We start from the raw sequence: 22,212 nt of genomic DNA, 5'->3' as shown, positions 1-22,212 counted from the left end.
GGGAAACTGTCCAGCAATCCTGAGATTACTTTTTTTATGCCTTCTCTCAAAGAGTAAACTAAACGATGATTTAGTTTCTCTTTGTAGTCTAGATAGGTGCAGACACACCAGAGGTACCCCTCTTAACCCACATGGTTTACAGCCTTCAAATATCTTATGTCTTGTATCATGTCCTGTTACCTGTTAATCAAATTCTTACATTTCTATGTCTTATTAATCAATTCCTGTGATCAGCTGCAATAAGGCCCTCTGTTGCACATACATACACAGAGATTTGTAAGAGAACCAGTAGCTCCAAAGTACAGGCCTTTCTGTGTTGAAATTGTAGAAATCTTTAAGACTCTGCTAACCATAGAAGAGCTCATGAGTATCTGGATAGTCCACCGTGCCTCACAAAAATAAATGGAGATTTTGATTATTCTCTTGTTCTCTGAATGCCTTCTGGTATCCCCTTTCATGTTTGAGATAGCTGGCCATGGCCAACACTTCTTATAAGCTGCTCTGCAGATGTTAAAGAGACATTGGCATCTCTGCTCTGTGACCAAAGTCACTTTCTGGTTTTTCATGTAAAGCTAAAAAGACAGTAGTAGTTTTATTTTGGTGCTGCTCTCATACTGCGAGGTTATATCAGGTGCTTACCTGCTCTTGGTCTTGGTATTTGTTTTTCAACTCTTTCCACCCACTAAGTTTTTGGTTTTTAATTCAGCTGCATTAGTACCCATTTTTACAAGTCTTTTAAGGCAGTTAGATCCACCATATCACTCTAGTAGTAACAGAAAAATGTGTTTTTCTTTAGCAGGATGTCTTACTGATGGAGTCTGAAGAAACCAGTGAGGGAGGTACCACTCCCCCAGAAGCCAGTAGCACCACTGGGGAAACCTGGGGTTCTGCAGCAGTCAAAAGAGAGCATCATGCCCCTTGCACATCAGCTGAAATGAGCACGAGCCCGTCTGACTCTGCAAAGGGAGCAGAGCTCAGTACTCCTGAGGACTGTCTTTCCACTCCAGGTAAAGCAGCAGAGATGCTGGGCAGACCCTCTAATGCTGCGCAAAAGGTGCCAGCAGGACTGGAACAAGAGCAAGGTGATGCAGAGCCTCAAAAGGGACTCTCAGAATTGGAAGGAGAACTGCTTTTAAAAGAGGGTGGACTGCAGTGTTCTCTGAAACTTAAGCAAATAGAGCTGGTTGACCTGGAAAGCAACCAGGACTCTTCTTTTGGCACAGTGCAGGATGGGCCAGCCCTGGGTGATGCCATCCTGCATGCTGTGGACCTCATCACTGAGTTTCCTCAGTGTCAGGCAGAACTGACTTTCCATGGCTCAGATCCTCAGGCCCAGCATCCAAAATCTCCTTTGGCTGATACAGTTGCCTCACAGAGAGAGACACCTAAATGCTTCTTGGTATGTAAAACCATTTCAGAGGGGCATTATAAGGCCGAACCATTTCTGGATAAGATCTCCATGGATTCTTTGCAGGAGGTTGATGCTGGTGCAGGGCAGAAGCAAAGCAGCAAAAAAGTGGCACCAGCAACTTCTACCTCAGAAGAAGCAATAGAGAATATGCCTAAACCTTACACCTCTGAAGATGCTAAGGAAAGCATAAGAGCACTCCAGGGTTCAGAACAGAATACGGAGTCTTCCTATCAGCTGTCTTCCACCTTACCAGGTGACAGCCAAACAAGTTCAATACAAACAGAAGGAAACATCTCAGCTGGTGGAACAAGGAATAGCAGCATGGTCAAAGACCAGGGAACAGTAATGGTTCCTACAGAAAACTCATCCCCTTCCAAATGCCTGCACCTTGAAGATGATCACAGAAAAACAGAGGGCAGACCTGCTTCTCCAGCAAAGAGTGCCTTCCAAGTAAAAGATACTGCTAAAAAAATTGAAGAAGTGGATACTTCACAGCATCCAAAAGCAGTACAGGAGGAGGCAGTGTCTGAACTTCAGCAGCAGGAGGAGAAGAAAGAGTGCAAAAAGCAGAATTTGCCAGAAGAAGGGAAATCTTGGGAGTCTAAAGATCAGAAAAGCAAGGAACAAAATGAGCAGGAACAACAACTGCAGAGCGAAGAGCTCAAATTTGAGGCTCTGTCATCAGCTATTGAGCCAGAGATACCCTCTGTTTCCAGTCATGATGTGGAGTTGCATGGCTTGGAGAATGTTGTTTTGGCTGAGCAGATGAGATCAGTGTTTCTTCCTGGGGAACCTGTCTCTGTGGATCTGCATCCTGGTGAAGATGCACTGCTGAAAGCTCATGTCACAAAAGCTGGATGTCAGCCACCTCCTATCAGCCCTCTGTCCTCAAATAACCTAAAACCAGTGAGTGAAACTCTAGTGGCACCTCCATACACATGTCGTGTCTCTGACCAGGGAGAAGACCTGGGAGACTCTGGCCACTTTTCCATCAGTGGTCAGGACACTGGAGAAGCTGACTGTGATGACAGGACAAGATTGGGCAGGGATGAGCACAGTGATGGGCATGGAAATATTTCCCAGAGTTTTGATAAAAGAGATGCATCATTCCATGGAGGAGTGGCAGCACCTTCTAGCACAGAGAACCGAGAGGCACACTCTTCCTCTGCTACCAAGAACTTGGAGCCACCTGATCCCATAGATCCTCATCCCATTACAGAAAATTTGGGAAAAGCTGAGCTTCAAGACTTTATTCCAGCTTTACCCTTAGAGTTCACCTCTGTGGCTTCAGCACCTGGCCCACAACAAGAGGGTGCTAGTGGAGCAGCCTCTGTGATCCCTAAGGACTGTCCTGGCACCAAGCTGAACAAACTGCTGGACTCTGTAGAGAAGCCAGCCAAGCAAGCTGCTTCTGTACAAGTCGAGGACCCAAGATCAGGGGAAGCTGCTACTGTAAGTACTGATGCAGGGGAGACCAACACTTCCCAGGAACACCTTACTTCTGAGGAAGGCTTTCACGAAGCCCTTAGTGGCCCATCTTCTTTCCCTGTAATATGCAAGAGCTGTCTTCCTCTAGAGGGGAGCCTTCCTGTAGCTACTATTGCAGGGCCTCTGGAACCCCCCCAAACACCAGGCAGAACTTCTACTCCCCTGAACCACCCTGAAACAGTTCAGCAAACCCCCCCAGAAAAAAGTGCAGTTATTCAAGGAAATGTGGATCACGAAACACAACAAATGCCTTTACTTGATCAGTCTGACTGCAGTTTAAACCAAAAAGAGCCTGGATCCAGAATCTCCAGTGTCCTAAGCACCCTAACTTGGTCCTCTGAAGAAGATACAGTTGTTGCCGTGAATCTGCAAGAACAACCTCTGTCCTCTGTGTCCTGCTCCAGCCTACCTCTGGTGTCTGAGCCTGATGCCAAACAGTTTCCTCATCTTCCTTCCAGTGTCCAAAGTCCCAGTCCAGCTCAGGCCCCTGCACTTAATGCAAATCACCTTGCTCAACCTCCAGCCCTTGACGATTACCAGCTGCTGGCTCCTGTGACCCAGTCCAGGCCACATCTCAACTGTGCTACGGATGATAGTCAGTTCCTAGCCATTCACCCTACTATAAGCCCTCCTCTCCGGACTGCTGACTCTGTGTCTGATTCTAACACTTTGGCCTCTGCTTCTGATGAAGAAGATGTAGCAGAGAAACATAACCTTGTTCCAGTAACTAGAGAGTGGGATATTGGTGACTTAGGTAGCCATGATACTGAGACTTCTGATGACTCAGGGGTCAGTGTGTTGGCCAAAAGCTTTTCTTCCATTGGAAATGAAGCCTTGGCTGTCTGCTGTGACACCAGCTCTGACACAGCAGACCAGGGCATAGCTATGCAGTGTGGAAAATCCTCTCCTGACCACCCTTCTTGGCCCTCACTGGAAGGCCTGGTAACATCCACAGATTCCAAGAGCAGAGATTCTGCACAGACACATTCAATGCTAGCATTCACCAATCCAATCCACTTCCTCCAGCTCAGCCCTCCATCACCACCAACTACCAGAACAACCTGCCAAGAACAGGAGGTCTCAGGGGAACTGCAATGGGAGCAACAGGGAGGCATCTTTGGTGTGGACACAAAGAATATCCAAGCTCCATTTGCAATCACAGAGAGAACGGAAGATAAGAGGACAGTTAAGCAAAGGCTGGAAGGAGGAAGGGAACAGCACTTGGTAGTTCAACCCAAGGAGGAAATGCCCAGACATTCACCATTGGAAAAATCCTCAAGCTGGCCAGACAAAAAACCGATCAGGGTAGTTGCGCAGGAGCTGACAGCCAATCAAGAGAACCCAATTAAACGCCGAGTAAAAAGCAAGGACTGGCACCGTCAGGGCCTGAAGAGGATGTCAGTACCACCAGACATTTTGCAGGGTGAGTCCTGTCCTCCATTCTGCCTCCCCCTGTCTCCCCACAACTTACTTCAGATGCCAGAAATGTAGGATTAAATTAAATAGGCAATGTCATAGAGAGCAGTTGGCATTGCTCTTGTGCCTTTCTGGTAATACTCCTCACTCCAGCTCTGTAGCCCCATTGCAGACCTGCCCCAAGCTCCCCACTCCCAGCTCTCCCCAGCTCTTCTCTGCTGCCCTGTAACCAGACTGCTTGGTCTCTTGAGTAGGGCAGCACTCTGGAGCTGAGTTTCCTCATTTCACACTAGCACCTGCAACAGAGAGTGTATCTCACTTCATGGAGTCCTCACCGTTCAACTCGGCATCCAGTTTCTCTTGTCCTTTCTCCACGTTTAATGATCTGTCTTCCTTACTCGGTAGTAACCCAGGCTATTTTGGCCTACCTGCAGGAATGAATTTCTTGGTGGGGCTCAGTTCAGAGCTTCTGCTCATCTCTGCTGCCGTCAAGTGGCCGTTGCATTTTGCTGCACTGCAGTAGCAGCTGGTTTCCAAGCAGTATGGAAAACGCATGCACACACCCTCAGTAACCTGTATCTGTTACAGCATGTTTTAGTTCTTTGTTTATTTGCTACCTCTCTCAGTTTTGCAACTGACACCTCCAGGTTCCAACTTGACCTTCTGAAAGAGATTATCTTCATGAGAATTTAGGACTGGAGATTACAGATAGGAATGCAAATTTGTCAAATCCAAGGTACCAGCTTGCACAGAAGCCAGATCACTGATGTCACAAATGCATCTTCTGTAATACAGTTCATTCAGATGGTACTTACTTTCAAGATGCATGTCTGTTACTATATCTTGCCTGGCCTTTAAACATACTTGCTTCTTCTCAGCTCTTGTTTAGTTTATTTTTCAAGCTCCACAACATGCTGGATTTTTGGCACAGAGGAAAAGGAGGAGAGTGGTGAGGGGAGTAAATGGTTTGGCAGCACTTGAATCAAGATTTGTTCACATAAACTCCTGATTACAAGTTTTAAAACATTCAAGGCATCAGTGTACTGTCTTTCCCCTGACCCATACTTGCAGCTCAGTCCAGGCTCGCTTCCTCCTCCTGCTTCCAATGAGTTTTATATATGCACTTGATATATAAATATATATATATACACACACATATATACATACACACACACAATTTATATATGCAGCCTATTTGATTAAAGTCCTCACAAAAAAGAAAAATCCACACTTTATCCATTAAATAAACAGAAGCTGTCTCAAACAGAAGTTTGTAAATGCTCACATAGTACATCAATGTGAGAACTGGATTTCAGCATTTATTCTCAGCCCACATCCCTTCTAAGACTCTCCACAAAAGTGACTTTGTTAGGTGTCCAGCATTTCTGCCCCAGAAGTCACTGAGAGTTTTTGGGACTCGCAACCACAGAAGACTTTCAAGCATGACTTGTGACTTTGGATCCATTGATCCTCCAATGTCTGGCCCAAATTGAAAGGGGAAAGGCAGCACCAAATAGAGTCCACAGACAGTCCTTGCTTGGGCAACTGGAGATACAAGCTTTAGAGTTACTGTCATTTCTGAAAGTGTTATCCTTGCTGGGAAAGCAAATGTGATTAAGTAACAGATGTAAAGTGTGTAAGTAGTGTCAAGGACTATTAAACGCAGAAAGTTTCTGACCCTAAAGGTCAGGAGAGCAGCTGTACGCCAACTGAACACCACCCTACCATTTAGGTGGATTATAGGTAAGTGGTATCTGTGTATCATTAGGATTGGAGCTCAACTCTGGAGTCTGAGTTATGTTTAATTTTTAATTGTCTTGCATGCAGATACCCCTTCTGTTCCTTCAGAGGAAGAAGCTCACAAGGCACACAAGGAACCACCGGTCAGTTCAGAAACAGTTATACTGCGGTAAGTGTCTCAAAAGCCCCTCAGAATTTGCCCCCATTCCTCTGTAGCACAGACTACTGATGCTTGCCATTGTTCCTAGAGGCACCAGAGATCATGATAAGGAGCAGAAAACTACAGTAAAATTACTTAGTGTTTCAGTCCATGCTCTCTGGGAGAAGACCCCATTGCAAGAGAAGTATTTCTGTCCCTGTAGGACAGTGTTTCCATCAAGCCAAACTTTGTTCTTTGTTAAGTAAAGCATGTGGAATTTGAGCCTATTAGAAAGAGAGGTTCTTGCTGTGTCACATCTGTTATTAAGATTTGGGTAAGCCATCTCTGGCGCTGTGCTCTTGATTTGGAAACAGAGTGAATGCTTATTCCCTGACAGAGAGAAGAAACCTGCAGATGCAGTGGAGAACTTCAAACGCCGACACTCCAAACTGATCAATTCCTGTAAGTACCTTCTGCCTGAAGTGCTGTGGCAGACCCCTCTCCTCTTCCATCATCTCTCACCCTTGCAGTGAGCACAAAGAGGGGCTTCTGCCACATGGTAGCAAGGAAGGGGCATTAGAGAGCAGTGTTCAGTGGAGGCAGTGACACCAGAGTCTTGCAGTACGCTCAGGCAGCTGGTGAGCTTTGCTGGTAGCAGGTGCATGTGATCTAATGCATTCAGTTATCCTAATCTGAGGCAGTAACAGAGTTTTCTCCAGATGGAAGCAGAGGGCAAATAGCTGCTGTAGAAAATATAAATGTGTCTGCCTCTCTTCACAGCAAGATTACTGTATCAGGAGTACAGTGATGTGGTTCTGAACAAGGCCATTCAAAGCCAGAAGAGAGTGGATTCTTTCACAGAGGATCTAGAGTCGAGTTTCCCGAGCTCCCCACGGCTACGGCGGAAAGTGCTGTCTCCCCAGGACTCCTATTTGCAACGTCTGTCAGTCTCATGTAATGCATCCCTCTGGCAGGACATCCCCATGATCCGGGGCAGCAGAGTGCTACTCAGTATGTCTCGAGATGAGCAGAAGCTGCAAGAGGTAATGGGCAGATGTAATAAAGTAGATGGATGGTCTGTAGTCAAGTCCCCATAAGTGTGGTTAAAGTGAGAAGAACTGAGGAACAAGTGGTGTTCCCTAGTGCTCAGTACTGGGGGCAGTTCTCTTTCATATCTTCATCAGTGATCTGCATGTGGGGATTGAGTGCACCCTCAGCAAATTTGCAGATGATACTAAGTTGGAAGGGAGTGTTGATCTGCCTGGGGGTAGGAAGGCTCTACAGCGGGACCTGGACAGACCTCATTGATGGGCCAAGGCCAATTGCATGAGGTTCAGCAAGGCCATGTGCTGGGTCCTGCAATTGGGTCACAACAACCCCATGCAACACTACAGGCTTGTGTAAGAGTGGATGGAAAGCTGGCCAGAGGAAGAGGACCTGGGGGTGTTGGTTGACAGCCAGCTGAATGTGAGCCAGCAGTGTGCCCAGGCGGCCAAGAAGGCAAACAGCATCCTGGCTTGTGTCAGAAATAGTGTGACCAGCAGCATTAGGAAAGTGATTGTCCTCCTGTACTCGGTGCTGATGAGGCTGCACCGCAACCACTGTGTTCAGTTTTGAGCCCTTCACTGCAAGAAGGACATTGAGGGGCTGGAGCAAGTCCAGAGAAGGGTGACAAAGCTGCTGAAGGGTCTGCTGTACAAGCCCTATGAGGAGCATCTGAAGGAACTGGGGTTGTTTAGTCTGGAGAAAAGGAGGCTGAGGGGAGACCTCATTGCTCGCCAAAGCTGCCTGAAAGGAGGTTGTAGTGAGATGGGTGTTGGTCTCTTTTCCTAACTAACAAGCGATAAGACAAGAGGAAATGGGCTCAAGTTGCACCAGGGGAGGTTTAAATAAGATACTAGAAAAAAATGTATTCACTGAAAAGGTAATTAAATACTGGAATAGGCTGCCCAGGGAAGTGGTTCAATCTCCATCCCTGGAGGTGTTTTAAGAGATGTATAGATCATAGAATCATGGAATGGTTTGGGTTGGAAGGGACCTTAAAGATTATCTACTTCCAACCCTCCTGCATGGCCAGGGACACCTCCCACTAGACCAGGTTGCTCAGAGCCCCATCCAGCCTGGTCTTGAACACTTTCAGGGATGGGGCTTCCACAACTTTCCTGGGCAACCTGTTCCTGTGTCCTACCACCCTCAAACTAAAGAACTTCCAATGCCCAACCTAAATCTCCCCTCTTCCAGTTTTGATCAGTTACCTCTTGTCCTCTCACTACAAGCTCTTGTGAAGTCTCTCCCCAGCTTTCCTGTAGCCCCTTCAGGCAGTGAAAGACTGCTGTAAGGTCTTCCTGGAGCTTTCTCTTCTCCAGGCTGAACAGCCCCAACTCTCTCAGCCTGTCCTTGTAGAAGAGGTGCTTCAGCCCTTGGATCATCTTTGTGACCCTTCTCTGGACTTTCTCCATGAGCTCCATGTCCTTCTTATGTTGAAGGTTCCAGAACTGGATACAGTACTCCAGGTGGGTCTCACAAGAGCTGAGTAGAGCAGGAGAATCACCTCCCTTGACCTGCTGGCCACACTTCTTTTGTTGCAGCCCAGGACACAGTTGGCTTTCTGGGCTGCAAGTGCACATTGCTGGCTCATGTTGAGCTGCTTGTCCACTGTCACTCCCAGTCCTTCTCCTCTGGACTGTTTTCAGTGTGATGCTTAGGAATATGGTTTAAGCACTGGACTTGGTGGAGTTAGGTTAATGGTTGCTAGTTAGGTTATTGTTGTACTCGTTGATCTGAAAGGTCTTTTCCAACCAAAATGATTCTGTGAAAAGTGGATGGAAGGACCCAGAGAAAGAGCAGAAAACAAGGGTATGGGAAACATGATGAAGGAGAAAAATGTGGGTGATGCAGCTGCTGGAAAATTTATAAGAGTATGTAAAACACAGAACCTAGTGAAAGTGGAGTTGAGGGGGAATAAGAAATAAAATGAGAGCAGGTAGCTCTTTTAAGTCATATAACAAATTGTCTTCTAAGGAAAGAAATACTATGTGTAACAGCATGCTTGTCCTTCATACCTGAGGCCTCTCTTCTGTTATTAAATGCTACTTACATCACGTACGGGGAGGTTTTCTTGGTTTACCCCATCTCCTCTCCGTACGGCTCGTCACAGACTTGCCGACTCTACTGATGCTGTGCTCCCTTCTTTCGTCTCTCAAGGCCAAGTTTGAGCTGATCATGTCTGAGGCCTCCTACCTGCGCAGTTTAAATGTGGCAGTGGATCACTTCCAGCGTTCTGCAGAGCTCCAGGCCATGCTCACCAACCAGGAGCGCCAGTGGCTTTTCTCCCGCCTCCACGACGTGCGCGATGTCAGCGCCAGGTTAGATATAAGGCCCTTTGCTTTCAGGACTGACACCCTCCATCAAGCACAGGCATGTCCATCCATAACACCTCGCTCTGTTCTGCGTGTTCACTGACCTTCGAGGTAGATAAACACGCAAAGCACTTTGTGATTGCATCCCAGTGCAGCCCTGAAAGGAATATTCATCTTTTTAGGTGACAGAGCAATGTAAATCTTGGTGGTGAGTCCCAAATTTTATGGTGCAGTTGTGCACAGAGCTCATTGCAGGAGATAAAAATGTTCAAAATGCTACTGTAGCCATGCCCTGTTGGCTTCAACTACAATTAAACTTGACTATCTAGACCTCAGCCCAAACCTCCTGCCAAGTACAAGACAAAAAAAGCAGCTGCATGTGCCCTGACCAGAAAAAACGGGTAAAAAAAAAAAAAAGAAAAAAGTAAGTTACAGCCATCACTTGACAGAACCTAATGTGAATCAATTGAGCAGAAGTCATAAAATGTAGACATGACCCCACATGCAAAGAATCCTGAATGTTGTAGGATTCTGTTCTGCTTTTCTCCTGCAAGGCTTGGCTACATGTATCACTGAGCTAGTAAGGTTTGCTGCTACCTTTTTCATTTTTACTCATTTTATTCTGGTGATGTCTTAATTTTCAGTTGTTTCCTGACCATGCCTTTTAGAAGTATGCTTTCTCAAGAACAGAGGTCTTCTGCCTCTGCTTCTTCCTTCCTGATGTCCAGCCCTAAATTGTCATTTTCCAGGTATTAGGCCCTCTCCAGAAGTAAAGAGCTGTGTTGGGCTTGTGTGGGCTGTCAGGATTTTAGAGGACTGAGGGTGTTCGTGCTTTACTAAATGACACTGGTATTTCCCTTTCCCATTATGGCACCGCAACTATGTTTTGCAGTTTCCTCTTTGACTTGGAGGAGAAGTTTGAGGAGGACATGTTTACCTTCCACGTGTGTGATGTGGCTCTGAAACACGCCCCAGAGTTCCGCAGAGTGTATCTACCATATGTAACAAACCAGACGTATCAGGAGCAAACCTTTCAACGGTTACTGTAAGTTTTTTCATTTGTTGCTCCCTTCTTCCTCTACTTCCTTGCTGCACCTCCAATATTCACTCTTTCAAATGATGGGCAGTGCAGCTGGTGCAGGCTTTTGGCCAGTGCTCACACTACAACCCCCAGAACAACAAGCAGGAACCTTCTGCCATTCAATGGCATTTGGAACAGTAGGACAAAACTGCTGCAGGCTCCCCTCCCATAGCTTTGGAAAGGGAAAGAATAGTTAATATCTGATCCCATTGCAGGTTCTTCTCTCTGTCTGCTCGTTACGAAGGTTAGCAAAAATTACTGTCCTGGATAGTGGTTTTCAGACTACTAAGAACCAGAAAATGATCATTTCAAGTGAAACTTCCAACCTCAACCATTCTGTAATTCTGTAATTAAGAAAAATACGGCTGCTGTCAGTAAGCTTAGAGTGGCTATCCAAGAGTCTTTAAAACAGATTCATAATACTGGGACCGGAGAACACTTGGTCTCTCTTGTTCTGGGTGGTGAAGTGGAACATCTTTTGCCCTCCTTTTCTGTACTCAGTGACACAACCAAGCATTGCTTAGGCACAGGCCCAGCCCTGAGCAAGGTTTCATCGCTACTTCTGCACTGCTTCACTTCATAACAACCCAGTTCCAGTGAGGTTACAGTGATTCTAGAAGACACTGTTCCCAGTAGTCTCTTCAGGCACTGTTGCTGAGTGCTGCTGAGTGAGAGAGATCTAGTCTCACAGTTGACTCCCATCAGGGAAGGCTCAGTTCCACACAGAAAGGACCTCCAGGATATTGTCAAAAGAAACATCTACTGAGCCTACAACCTTCTTCCCCACCTCTTCAAGGATATGGGATTGGCTGTTCTGGTGGCTAGTGCTGCTGTCATGCCATTAGCCTTTTATCTGCTACTGCCCAGTGTGGAAGACTGCATGTCAGTAGCTGAGTCTATGAAGGTGAGAGAGACATTGCAGGAAGAAGGCAGCTTCTCTCAGGAGTAGCAAGAGAGGCAGGCAGCTGTTTCCAGACCCTAGACACAGCCCCTGGAGCTGGACCTTTCAGTGTAAGGAAGGAATACAAACTGCCACTGTCTGTGAGAGGTGCCCTATTGATAGGGGGGGATCGGAATATACATGTTACTCTGGCTTTTTATGCCACAGGGCTGTGGCAGAAAGAGGTAAGATATAATAACAGTTGTATTGCAGTCCTATACGTGTTAGAAACCCATCTGTGCTCTTCCTCAGCAGAGTGGCACAGTTTCTTGACACCTCTTGCCCCAGGGACAAAACCTGACACTCCCAACACTCCCTGAAATCTGATACTAGGAAGACTGTTTATTTGGTCTGAGGCATGGATGTCTTTTTTCTTTACCACTCCCACAGAAATGGGAATGCAGGGTTCCAGCAAGTCCTGGAGAGACTGGAAAGTGATCCAGTATGCCAGCGCCTCTCACTTAAATCCTTCCTCATCCTCCCTTTCCAGCGCATCACTCGACTCAAACTCCTCCTGCAGGTAACTGTGGTGCTTCTCTGCTTTCCTACAGTTTCTCTCAAGTTCACCCTTCTCCAAGTCTGAAAGCCATCTAAATATGAGATAGCTCCAAGCACTGGGTGGAAGGACTGCACACAGCCCTTTGTGTTGCATCTGTGACGTGTTTAGCAAGATGCTCTAAAGCCACTCTGTTGTGTAGATTGTGAATAGGCCTTGGCAAAAACAAACCCACTTGTCATTGTGCAAATGCCTGCTATGCTTCAGACTCTACTCTGCCTGCAATGATGACAATTAGGAGCATTCCAGATAGGGAACCAGCATGAATTAATTTTGAGCTCCATGAATTATTTGTTTAATGTTGTTTTATTATTATTTGAGCCTTTTTTTGAACAGGAGAAAAAGAGTATCAGGCAAATAACAATTCTGTATGTAAGGCTGTTTGTGCTTGGATTAGTGCTTGCTTCCTGTGCTGTATAACTTGTACATGATAGTTAATACAATTAGATTTTCTGTGATGTCCCATTCAATGCAGTTTATCAGTGACATTCTGCTAGTATCTCAAATTTCTGGCCTTATCTCAACATCTCATCACCTACCACTGCTTTACTCTCTCTTGAGGCTGGCATTTTGGTTTCTCCTTGTGTTTCCTACCCCTTAAGATACATGTGTCCAGTTTTCCCTGTCTGCATTGTGAAAAACATCTGTTTTGCAGAATATCCTGAAGAGAACTCGGCCAGGGTCTGAGGAGGAAGTGCAAGCAACACAGGCCTATGATGCACTTGAAAAGGTAAGGCCATCAGCTGGTCCTACAGCCCTGCAGAAAGGGATCTGGGGTTTTTCATTGGTGGTGAGTTCAATATGAATTGTTAATGTGTCCTGGCAGCACAAGGGCTGACTATCCTGGGGTGCATTAAGTTGACCAGTATAGCTGACCAGTTGAAAGAAGTGATTGTCCCACTATACTTGGCATTGATGTGTCCTCACTTTGAGTACTGTCTGCAGTTTTGGGCTCCACAGTATAAGAAGGATGTAAAAACATAAGAATGTGTCCAAAGGATGGAAAAAAATATTATGAAAAGGCTAGAGGGCATGATTTTTGAGGAGTGGCTAAGGATACTAAGGTTTGTTCATCTTAGAGGAGGCTGAGGGGTGACCTCATTTGTTTCTAGAACTTCCTCATGAGGAGGAGTGAAGAGAGTGGTGCTCTGTTCTCTGGTGTCTGGTGATAGTCTTTGAGGGAATGGTTTAAAGTTGCATCAGGGGAAGTTCAGATTGGATACTGGAAAAAGTTATTCTCTGAAAGGGTGGTAAAGCACTGGATTGAGCTCACCAGGAAGGGAGGTCATGGCCCCCAAGATTGACAGTGTTCCAGAAGTCTTTGGACAACACTTATATGGTTTAACTTTGAAGTTGCCCTGTGTGGAGTCAGGAGTTGGACTCAGTGATCCTTGTGGGTTCTTTCAACTCAGGATTTTCTGTGATTCTCCACAGCCACTCTGCATCACACATCTGCAGGGCACCTAAGTGGCTCTGTCCTTTTTATTCATCCTCACTCATGTTGAGAGCCTATGTCATTGATCCTCACCAGTACCCAGTTAGTGTGTTGATGTGACTCTTCTGCATGTGCAGTGGTAGCTGTGAGCAGGAGACACTGAAGCACGAGCTAGCTGGGATGTGACTGAACCTGCACCAATGATATCAAACCACTTTTTTCAGGACTCACTTTCCAGTCTCCTCCTAACCACCATTCCCCATTTATGTTCCTTATCTCTGTCTCCAGTTAGTGATCGACTACTACCCCAGCCCCCACAAGAAAATACTGCTGACAATATTGGCAAGGCATTACTACATCCCTTCCTCTATCCTGTTTATTACAGAGTCAAGATTTAAAGTCTTCTGGGACAACTTGTTACCTGGAATTGGTATAGCAGCATAGGCTAGACTTGTTCCTAGCTAGCTCCTGCTCTGCGTAGTAATCGTTTGACCTCTTGGAGTGTCACTCTGTCTTACAATCCCTCCCCTACTCTCTGCCTAAAGACAAGTTCAACATGATGTGTACCACCTCCTTAAAACTCTTAGGATTGCACCTGCCTGTCACACAGCTCCCAAAACACTGCAGTCTGAGGTGGGTGGGCAAGATGTCCCACACTGAAATCCTCCGAGTCCAGCTGTGTTCAGGCCTGCGTTTATCTCTGCCACACTGTTGCGCAGCTGCCCTGTGTCACTTTGGGCAGCTATGTAGGCAGCTTTTACAGGCTAAAGTTCCTCTGTTTCATTGTGTCCTGTCCTCACACTGGCAACAAGCTCTGGGTTGTGGAAAATTGGGGCTGATGTTTGTCTAATCAGCATCTTGTGTTTACAGTGGAGCATCTAATAAGAGCTGCTTTCAAATTACTTGGAATTCAGCCTCTGTCACCTGAGAGTGATGTCTCTAGCATTCCCCCCCCCAGTATCCCAAAATTAAAAAAATACTAAACACAGAGACTTAATCTAAAGAGTATCTTCCTTAAAAAAGAAGGATGTTCATTGTAGGTATGGAAAAGTTTAGTATGCTTGCTGGGAAAAATACTTTTTTTTGCAGGAGGGTGCCTAAGGAATTTTCACTTAAATTGATTCTTGAGGGACTCCAGGGCATGGTACTGATCTGACCAGGCAGTTCTGCTCCCACCTCACTGATTGTCTGTTTTTGTCTGCAGCTCATCAAGGATTGCAATGAAAATGTCCAGCGCATGAAGAGCACTGAAGAGCTGATCTACCTCAGCCAGAAGATTGAATTTGAGTGCAAGGTGAGCTCATCCATTCCCCAAAGCTTGCTCTAGCCTAACATATTGTCTCTCCGTACTCACAAAGACACTTGCGCTTACTTTTTGTTTTCCTCTCCAATATACACAGAACTGTTGAACAAGAGTATCATACACAGATCAGGTCTTCTTCAGTGCTTCCCCTGCCCAGTTGTTCATGTCAGCCTTCAGCTGAAGGTGTCTACCATGACTTACTCTTGTCCAGCTGGAGAGATAAAAGCATGCTTCTTCTAGAGAAAGGCACAAACGCAAATGAAAATGTATGGATACCGATTTCCTTGTCCACACTTGGCATAAATGTTCATTTCTGTCTTGCAGATATTCCCACTCATCTCACAGTCAAGGCGACTTGTGAAGTGTGGTGAGTTGACAGCACTGGATTTCAACACCTTGAGTCCAAAATGGAAAGTCACCACCCGTCCCATCTACCTACATCTTTTCAATGACTGTCTGCTCCTGTCTCGGCCAAAGGAGTAAGAGCTTCAACACAATTACTGCTGCCTAAATTGCTTCTAAAATACCTGTCTCTTTCTTGGTCTGTGCTTTGGTGAAAAAGTCCTTTGCCTCTGCTTGCCAGCAAGTGGCAGCATTTGTCAAGTCACTGTCCTAACCCTTCATTATATGAGTATCATGCAAGTATGTGGAATCTGATATTCCCAACTCTTAATTACAGCATATGATAATATAACATATCTTCTGGTCCCTAGTGAAACGTTTCTATTCTGCCTTTCCATTTCTATAATGTGAAATACTTTAATAATAACCAGTTATTCTAGTTTTACTTGGTAACAAACTTCTTCCCAAAGGACAGTACGAAGATTAGTGAATGGGCAAATCACTGGTTTGTCAAGAAACTGAGAGAGTTGTTGGTTAGTTTGTTGTGTTGAGGGTGGTGGTGGGGCGTTTTTGGTTTTGAGCTGTAAGCTATCAAATTGAATTTTAGCAGGACAGAGCTAAGTATTTCTACCTTTTTCAGTAAGTCCCCTCTCTCTTTGGCCTTTTGAGACTTCTAGGAAGGACAAAGTTTAAGGTGCCTGAAGCAGATGAAGACTCATTCAAAGCTTTTTGTTGTTTTCCTGACATCTGAACCCTCATCCCCTTAAAACTCACCACTTGTTTTGTTCCTCTTCTTTACCTGCAGGGGTGGACGTTTCGTTGTGTTCGATCATGCAGCTTTCTCAGATGTGCGTGGAGAGAAGTGTGAGATGAAACTGCATGGAGCAAACAAAAATGTTTTCCGTCTCTTTCTGCTTCAGAATTACCAGGGAAAGAGAGTGGAGTTCTTGTTTCGTACAGAGACACAGTAAGAGCTCAAGGTTACCCTTAGGATGTCCCTTTACCATAGCCAGACACCTCCTAGGAGCCTGGTGGTCGTCCCTCAGCTATCCAAATGCTGAACATCAAATGCAGCTCCTCTTGCCATAACAAGAGCCCAATGAACCACCTTGTTCCTCCTTCATAGCTGCATATGCAATACTACTAAGTTGTGTGGTATCATCAGCCCCCAGTAATGGGAGATTTTGCCTTTTCCTGTCCCCTTTCTCCACTCCCCTACTTCCCCTAAGTACCTCCTCCCTGACCCTTTCTATGAGCAAACCTGTACACACACATTCCTGTCATCAGACTTCTGTCCCTCATGCTGAATCCTGACACCTATCTGGTGATGTTTTCCAGCAGTGAGAAGCTGAGGTGGATCTCTGCTTTGGCTCCTCCACGAGGAGAGCTGGACCTCCTGGAATGCCCTGGTGAGACTGCTTTGCTACTACAGCAATGGGGGTGGTCTGGCTCAAAGGAGTTGGAGTCACTGTAACATCCCAGAAATTACTCCAAGGCAGAATACTTGCTTTTTTGTAAATAAAGATGACATTCATGGGCTTTCTCTCAGTGCCAGATTCTGCAAGTTATTTTATCTATTTTTACTCCTCATATTAACTAGAAGACCAGTAGTTTCCCTTCCAGTTTTCTGCTCTTTAGTGTTTGAGCAGTCCTTTGTCCCCTACATCCCCTGGGGCTGACACACACAGGTTCACTCTTGCTTTCTAATATGCCATTATGATCTTTCCTCCCCCTCAGATGCACCACAGGTTCAATGCATAAAGACTTACAAGGCTCGGGAAAATGATGAGCTGGCTCTGGAGAAAGCAGATATCATCATGGTTATGCAGAACAGCAATGATGGTGAGCAGAATGAGAAATGGGTATCTTAAATTACAGACAGGAAGTCCTCTAGTGTTAAAGTTTGAACAACACAATCAGGCTTCAGAAGGAGCCTCTCATTTCCAGATTGTTGGATTGAGAGAATGAAGAGACTTCATTAAGACACTTGATTTAGAAGCTGAAAGGAGTTATTCTTCTTGGATCTTAGGATGCTGGAGGGGGCTTTTTTGGGCAGAATAAAAAGGGTTTGACTATTTTGCTTCGTGTGCTTTTCACCACACTGCAGGATGGATGGAAGGAGTAAAACTGTCAGACCGGGAGAGAGGCTGGTTCCCCTCAGAACACGTGGAGCTCATCTCCAGCAAGCAAGCGCGGCAGAAGAACCTGAAGGAGGAGCAGCGTGTGAAGAATGCCAAGCAGCAGGTCTTCTGCAAAAAATAAGAGACTACTTTGTTTGGACCTGTACAGTCTCCCAGCCATGGGGAAACCATCTTTTTTTTTTTTTTCTATTGTGCCTCAGAAGAAATGCCTCTTGCAAAGAGCATAATACAGCACTTTTACAGAATCGGGTGCTTTTTGCCAAAGAAAGTGGGAATTAAATCAGGAAAAATCATTCACTTCCTCTGTGTCACCAGGACTACGGCAGCAGTAGGAGAAAAAAAAAGTTGCATGTATTGCTTGCTTTGTGGTAGTAGGGAGGGACTTTAATCGGGCAGAGGTCTGGGATCTGGACTTCTGAAAATATATTCCTGGTTTTGCCACTGACAAGTTGCAGGACCTTGGGCAAGTCACTTCAGAATTCTGCCTTGGATTTCTCCCGTCTGTGAAATGGGGGTGAACTTACCTACCTCACTGCATGTTGTGAGGCTAAATTCACTAGTATTAGCATACTAAGAGCTTTGAGTTCCTGAGAAGGAAGGTGCTAAAGTGCAAAGCACAGTATAGTTGAGGGGAGTTTTCCATTTGAATATCCTCTTGATATCTTGATGGTATTGATCACCACAGTGTAATTTCTGTTTAGAAAAAAAATACCTATTTGATCGTGCAAGTCGTTTTTTAGATAAGTAAATATTTCACTGTACCTAAATTTAACTCAGTCTCAGTATACTGTTAAGAGCCCTTGACAGCATTAGAAAATCCATCTGAGTTAGGCAAAGTTTTCAGAAGCCACTGTGATTATTTCCCTCACCTTGAGAGGTATCAACCTGAAGAACATATTTCACAAAGCTCACCTCTCTTCTGAGCAAGTCTCTTGGTAAGCCACGTGAAATGGCCCTTTTTAACTCTGCCTCCCACTCAAAGTAGAACAGTGACTTTTGACAAATGTTTTTTATTACATGTTGGTACATGCCCTGTACAAAGTAACCATGACTAGACATATGCAATAAAGTGGCACTTCCCTGCTGCTCTTAATCTGATCGCTGACGTGGTATTGCATGGACCATTTTGCACACTTAAAGAAAACACTGAGATATTTAGCCACTGTAGATAAAGTCAAAATATGTACCAGGGATTTTGGTTCTTTTTTAGAACTCCCTGGTCGTAAGTCAAGTTTACATGCAGTCCTGCTTTTGTGCAGAACCTGTCTATTTGAGGACATGCCTTCAACTGTAAAATACTGTTTCTATGTTAAAGTGTTTGCGTTCAGTTCAGTCAATGCAAGATCAAGTATAAGAATCAATACACCAAAGAAAATAATGTGTAGCCTTCTTGCATTTAATATATTTGAAGAATGCTATTTTCATATCTCCAGCTTTCTGTCTCTGTAACATTCTGCCTTTAATTCCCATTTATGTTGTATCTAGTGTAGCTTATTACAGCCTATTTATATCAATAATTTTAGCTGGATTAAAAAAAAAAAAAAGTTGCTTCTAGTCGTAATAAACTCATGCACTTCTCCAGTTAAAATAAACAACTTTTCTGCTCTCCTTGCTACTTGGGTTTTAATCTCAGATATAAGTATTTCAGTGTTTACTGAATATATATTCAGTATTTTCATTATTTTTTCCATATAATTCTCCTTTCTAAGTGAATATTAAGTACAAATAGCTATACTTAGCAGAGGCAGTGAAGAAAGGTTGCTTTATCAGTCATGCCCTAAGATTCTTCAGAGCATCATCCCTGGCCTTGAACTGACTGATGCTGTAGGGTCCGTGGCAGTGTTAGTCATCAGAATATCAAGGTAAGCTAAAGGGATGACCTGCAAAAGATGGGAGTCCAGTCCACTATACCCGTAAGAAAAGATGCAATTATTTGATTGTCTTAATCTATGACTACAGTTCCAGACTACAGTTTGCCTACAATTTTTTCCTAGAACTGAAGTTAGTCTCTAGCTAAGAACAAAAGCAAACCCTATCTCAAACTAAAATAAGTGACACAGGAAGTTACAATCCTCAACAAGAGGCATGAATGTTCAGAGATCAAAAATACCTGCTTGTCTGAGACTGTCATGAATGTATGGAATCCATAAGCCACCAGGATCACCAGTGTCTCAACCCTGATGCAGAACACTGCTGGGGCATGAACAGGATATGCCTGTGTAAGGTCATCTTATGCAGGTAGTCTGAGGCACCCCATATCCATGTCAGCTTCACCTTTGCTGCTTGAATCATGAGGAGACAGGCCATAGATACTGGCGTTCTAAATAAGAAGTAGTTTTGTTAAACATCTCAGAAATCAAGAACTTTTTACTTTTCTGCTTTCAAAAACAGGCATATCATTCATTTGAGTCTCCCACTGTGGTTTCTGTGTTAAATTCTGTATGGTCTTGTCTTGTTGAGATAGAAAACTTCAAGGACACTGCTGTGTCAGTGCTTCTATACTGTTTAACAAGTTGGATCAAAGGTTAACTTCTGCCTGTCACAGGTACAGCCTTTATTTCCTGCTGTCAGGTGTAGGAACATTTAAAGGTCAGCTTATGCTTACAAGAGTAAGTGCTTATACCCTGGTTTCCTCGATTTCTTACATTTCAGGTAGGCCTCAGTCTCTCACTCTTTAGTTAAATCTTTAGCCCTGGCACCACCCTGCCACCAAAATTCATAAACACATCATGGCTTTACTCTGCTGGGTAAAACACTGGCTGGATGGCCAGGCCCAGACAGTGGTGGTGAATGGAGTTAAATCCAGCTGGTGACCTGTCACAAGTGGTGTTCCCCAGGGCTCTGTGTTAGGACCACTTCTTTTTAACATCTTTATCAATGATCTTGATGAGAGGATAGAGTGCACCCTCAGTGAGTTTGCAGACAACCCCAGGCTGGGAGGGAGTGTTGACCTGCCTGAGGGTAGGAAGGCTCTACAGAGAGATTTGGACAGGCTAGACTGATGGGTCGAGGTCAATTGTATGAATTTCAACAAGGCCAAGTGGCAGATCCTGCACTTGGGCCACAACAACCCCATGCAATGCTACAGGCTTCAGGGAGAGTGGCTGGAAAGCTGCCCAGCAGAGAGGGACCTGGGGGTTTCTCATTGACAAGCAGCTGAACATGAGCCAGCAGTGTGCCCAGGTGGCCAAGAAAGCCAATGGCATCCTGGCTTGTATTAGAAATAGTGTGACCAGCAGAAGTAGAGAGGTGATTGTCCCCCTGTCCTCAGCACTGGTGAGGCCACACCTCAAATATTGTGTCCAGTTTTGGGCACATCAACACAAGAAAGACATTGAGGTGTTGGAGAGTGTTCAAAGAAGGGCAACGAAGCTGATGAAGGGCCTTGAGAACAAGTGAGGGAACTGAGGCTGTTTAGTCTAAAAAGGAGGGTGGTGGAGACCTCACCACCTGCAACTACCTGAAAGGATGCCTTAAAAAGGTAGGCACTGGTCTCTTTTCACAAGTAACTGGTGATAGAACAAGAGGGAATGGCCTCAAGCTGCACCAGGGGAGGTTTAGACTAGACATTAGGAAGAACTTTTTCACTTAAAGGGTTGTCAGGCATTGGAACATGTTGCCCAGGGAGGTGGTTGAGTCACCATTCCTGGCTGTGTTTGAAAGTCATCTAGATGTGGCACTTGGGGATATGGCTTAGTGCTGGGCTAGGTAAAGTGGGGTTAATGGTTGGGCTCAACGATCTTGAAGGTCTTTTCCAACCTAGGTGATTCTATGATCTGCACTGAATTAATTCATGCTTTTTGAAACTGATGAACACCTCCTTAACTTGTACAGACTTAATTATGACTAGTACACTATCACTTACAACTGCACATCCAGGAGGCAGAAATTAAGTAGAGTGTGTCTGCTGAGTCCTGCTACAATCTTCATAACGAGTCAGGATCGGTCCCTTATCTCGTGGATAACCTGATTTCCCAGAAAAATAGTATTAAACAGAAATAAAAGCATAGTTTGTTAACCAAACCCCTATACTTTTCTAGTAAGATCCCTTCATGGGGATCTTACTAGATCTAAAAAAGGTCCATAGAATAGGAACACTGCATGAGAGATGCCAGTGTCTCTTAAACAGCAGTCTGTAAATTGAAGCGTGAAGAAACAGTGTCTTCCTCAGGAACCTGTGGAGGCTGATACAGTGTATCTGGACAAAAGAAATTCAGTATTTCTATACTGAAAAAAAAAAAAAGAAAAAAAAAAAGACTACAGCCTTTAGAGGGCACTTAAACTCATTTGTGATAGTAATGGCAACTAAATACAAGCATGAACTATATTTTTAAAGTTTTCTTGAGAATCTGAGAAATCCTTTGTTTATATCTGAAAACCAAATGTTATCAATGCTGTCATTTTTCATATAAAAAGTGTAAAATATATAAAAATATATATGTGGCTCTAAAGTAAAAAAAAAAAATATCTCATAGCTCTAGAGACCTGTATAGGTCCCTCCTAAAGGAAAAGAAACAAAAGCATTCTACACACTTTTTTCCTTACACAATACTAGAAAATGTTGACAGTAGGACCAGAATTCAGTAAATAAACACAACCTTGCTCAGAAACAGAAACCTATTTTTATCTTTGCACTTTCATCTAATACAGAAAAGGTCCCATCCCTTCCAAGATCAGAGTTGTGTCAGCTGAACACTGCTAACAAATTAAATGCCATTTCAGGGGCAATAACATTCCAGCCAGCATGCGTTTCATTTAGTGACTGAACCAGGTGCACTGTCATACTCATTATACTAACTCCAGAGTGCTGGCACAAGTGTTTCAGGATACACTCATTTAAGATAACTAAACTGCTCTCAGG

The 22,212-nt window shown here is 44.6% G+C and overlaps 1 protein-coding gene across 1 annotated transcript; it reads left to right on the top strand.

Annotated features, from left to right (window-relative positions):
• Positions 1–811: 811 nt before the first annotated feature.
• On the top strand, positions 812–18,966 carry ARHGEF5 (Rho guanine nucleotide exchange factor 5). The gene is made up of 14 exons (XM_051625192.1): positions 812–4,322; positions 6,143–6,224; positions 6,592–6,656; positions 6,975–7,237; positions 9,399–9,559; positions 10,446–10,598; positions 11,965–12,094; positions 12,786–12,860; positions 14,770–14,859; positions 15,193–15,347; positions 16,016–16,177; positions 16,549–16,619; positions 16,948–17,052; positions 17,318–18,966. Exons 1-14 carry the CDS (start codon positions 812–814, stop codon positions 17,470–17,472), a joined length of 5,178 nt encoding a protein of 1,725 aa, XP_051481152.1. The 3' UTR covers positions 17,473–18,966.
• The last annotated feature ends 3,246 nt before the right edge of the window (positions 18,967–22,212 follow it).

Source organism: Apus apus, chromosome 1 (genome assembly GCF_020740795.1).
Source record: "Apus apus isolate bApuApu2 chromosome 1, bApuApu2.pri.cur, whole genome shotgun sequence".
Lineage (NCBI taxonomy): Eukaryota > Metazoa > Chordata > Aves > Apodiformes > Apodidae > Apus > Apus apus.
This window is presented reverse-complemented; position numbering and strand designations above follow the sequence as displayed.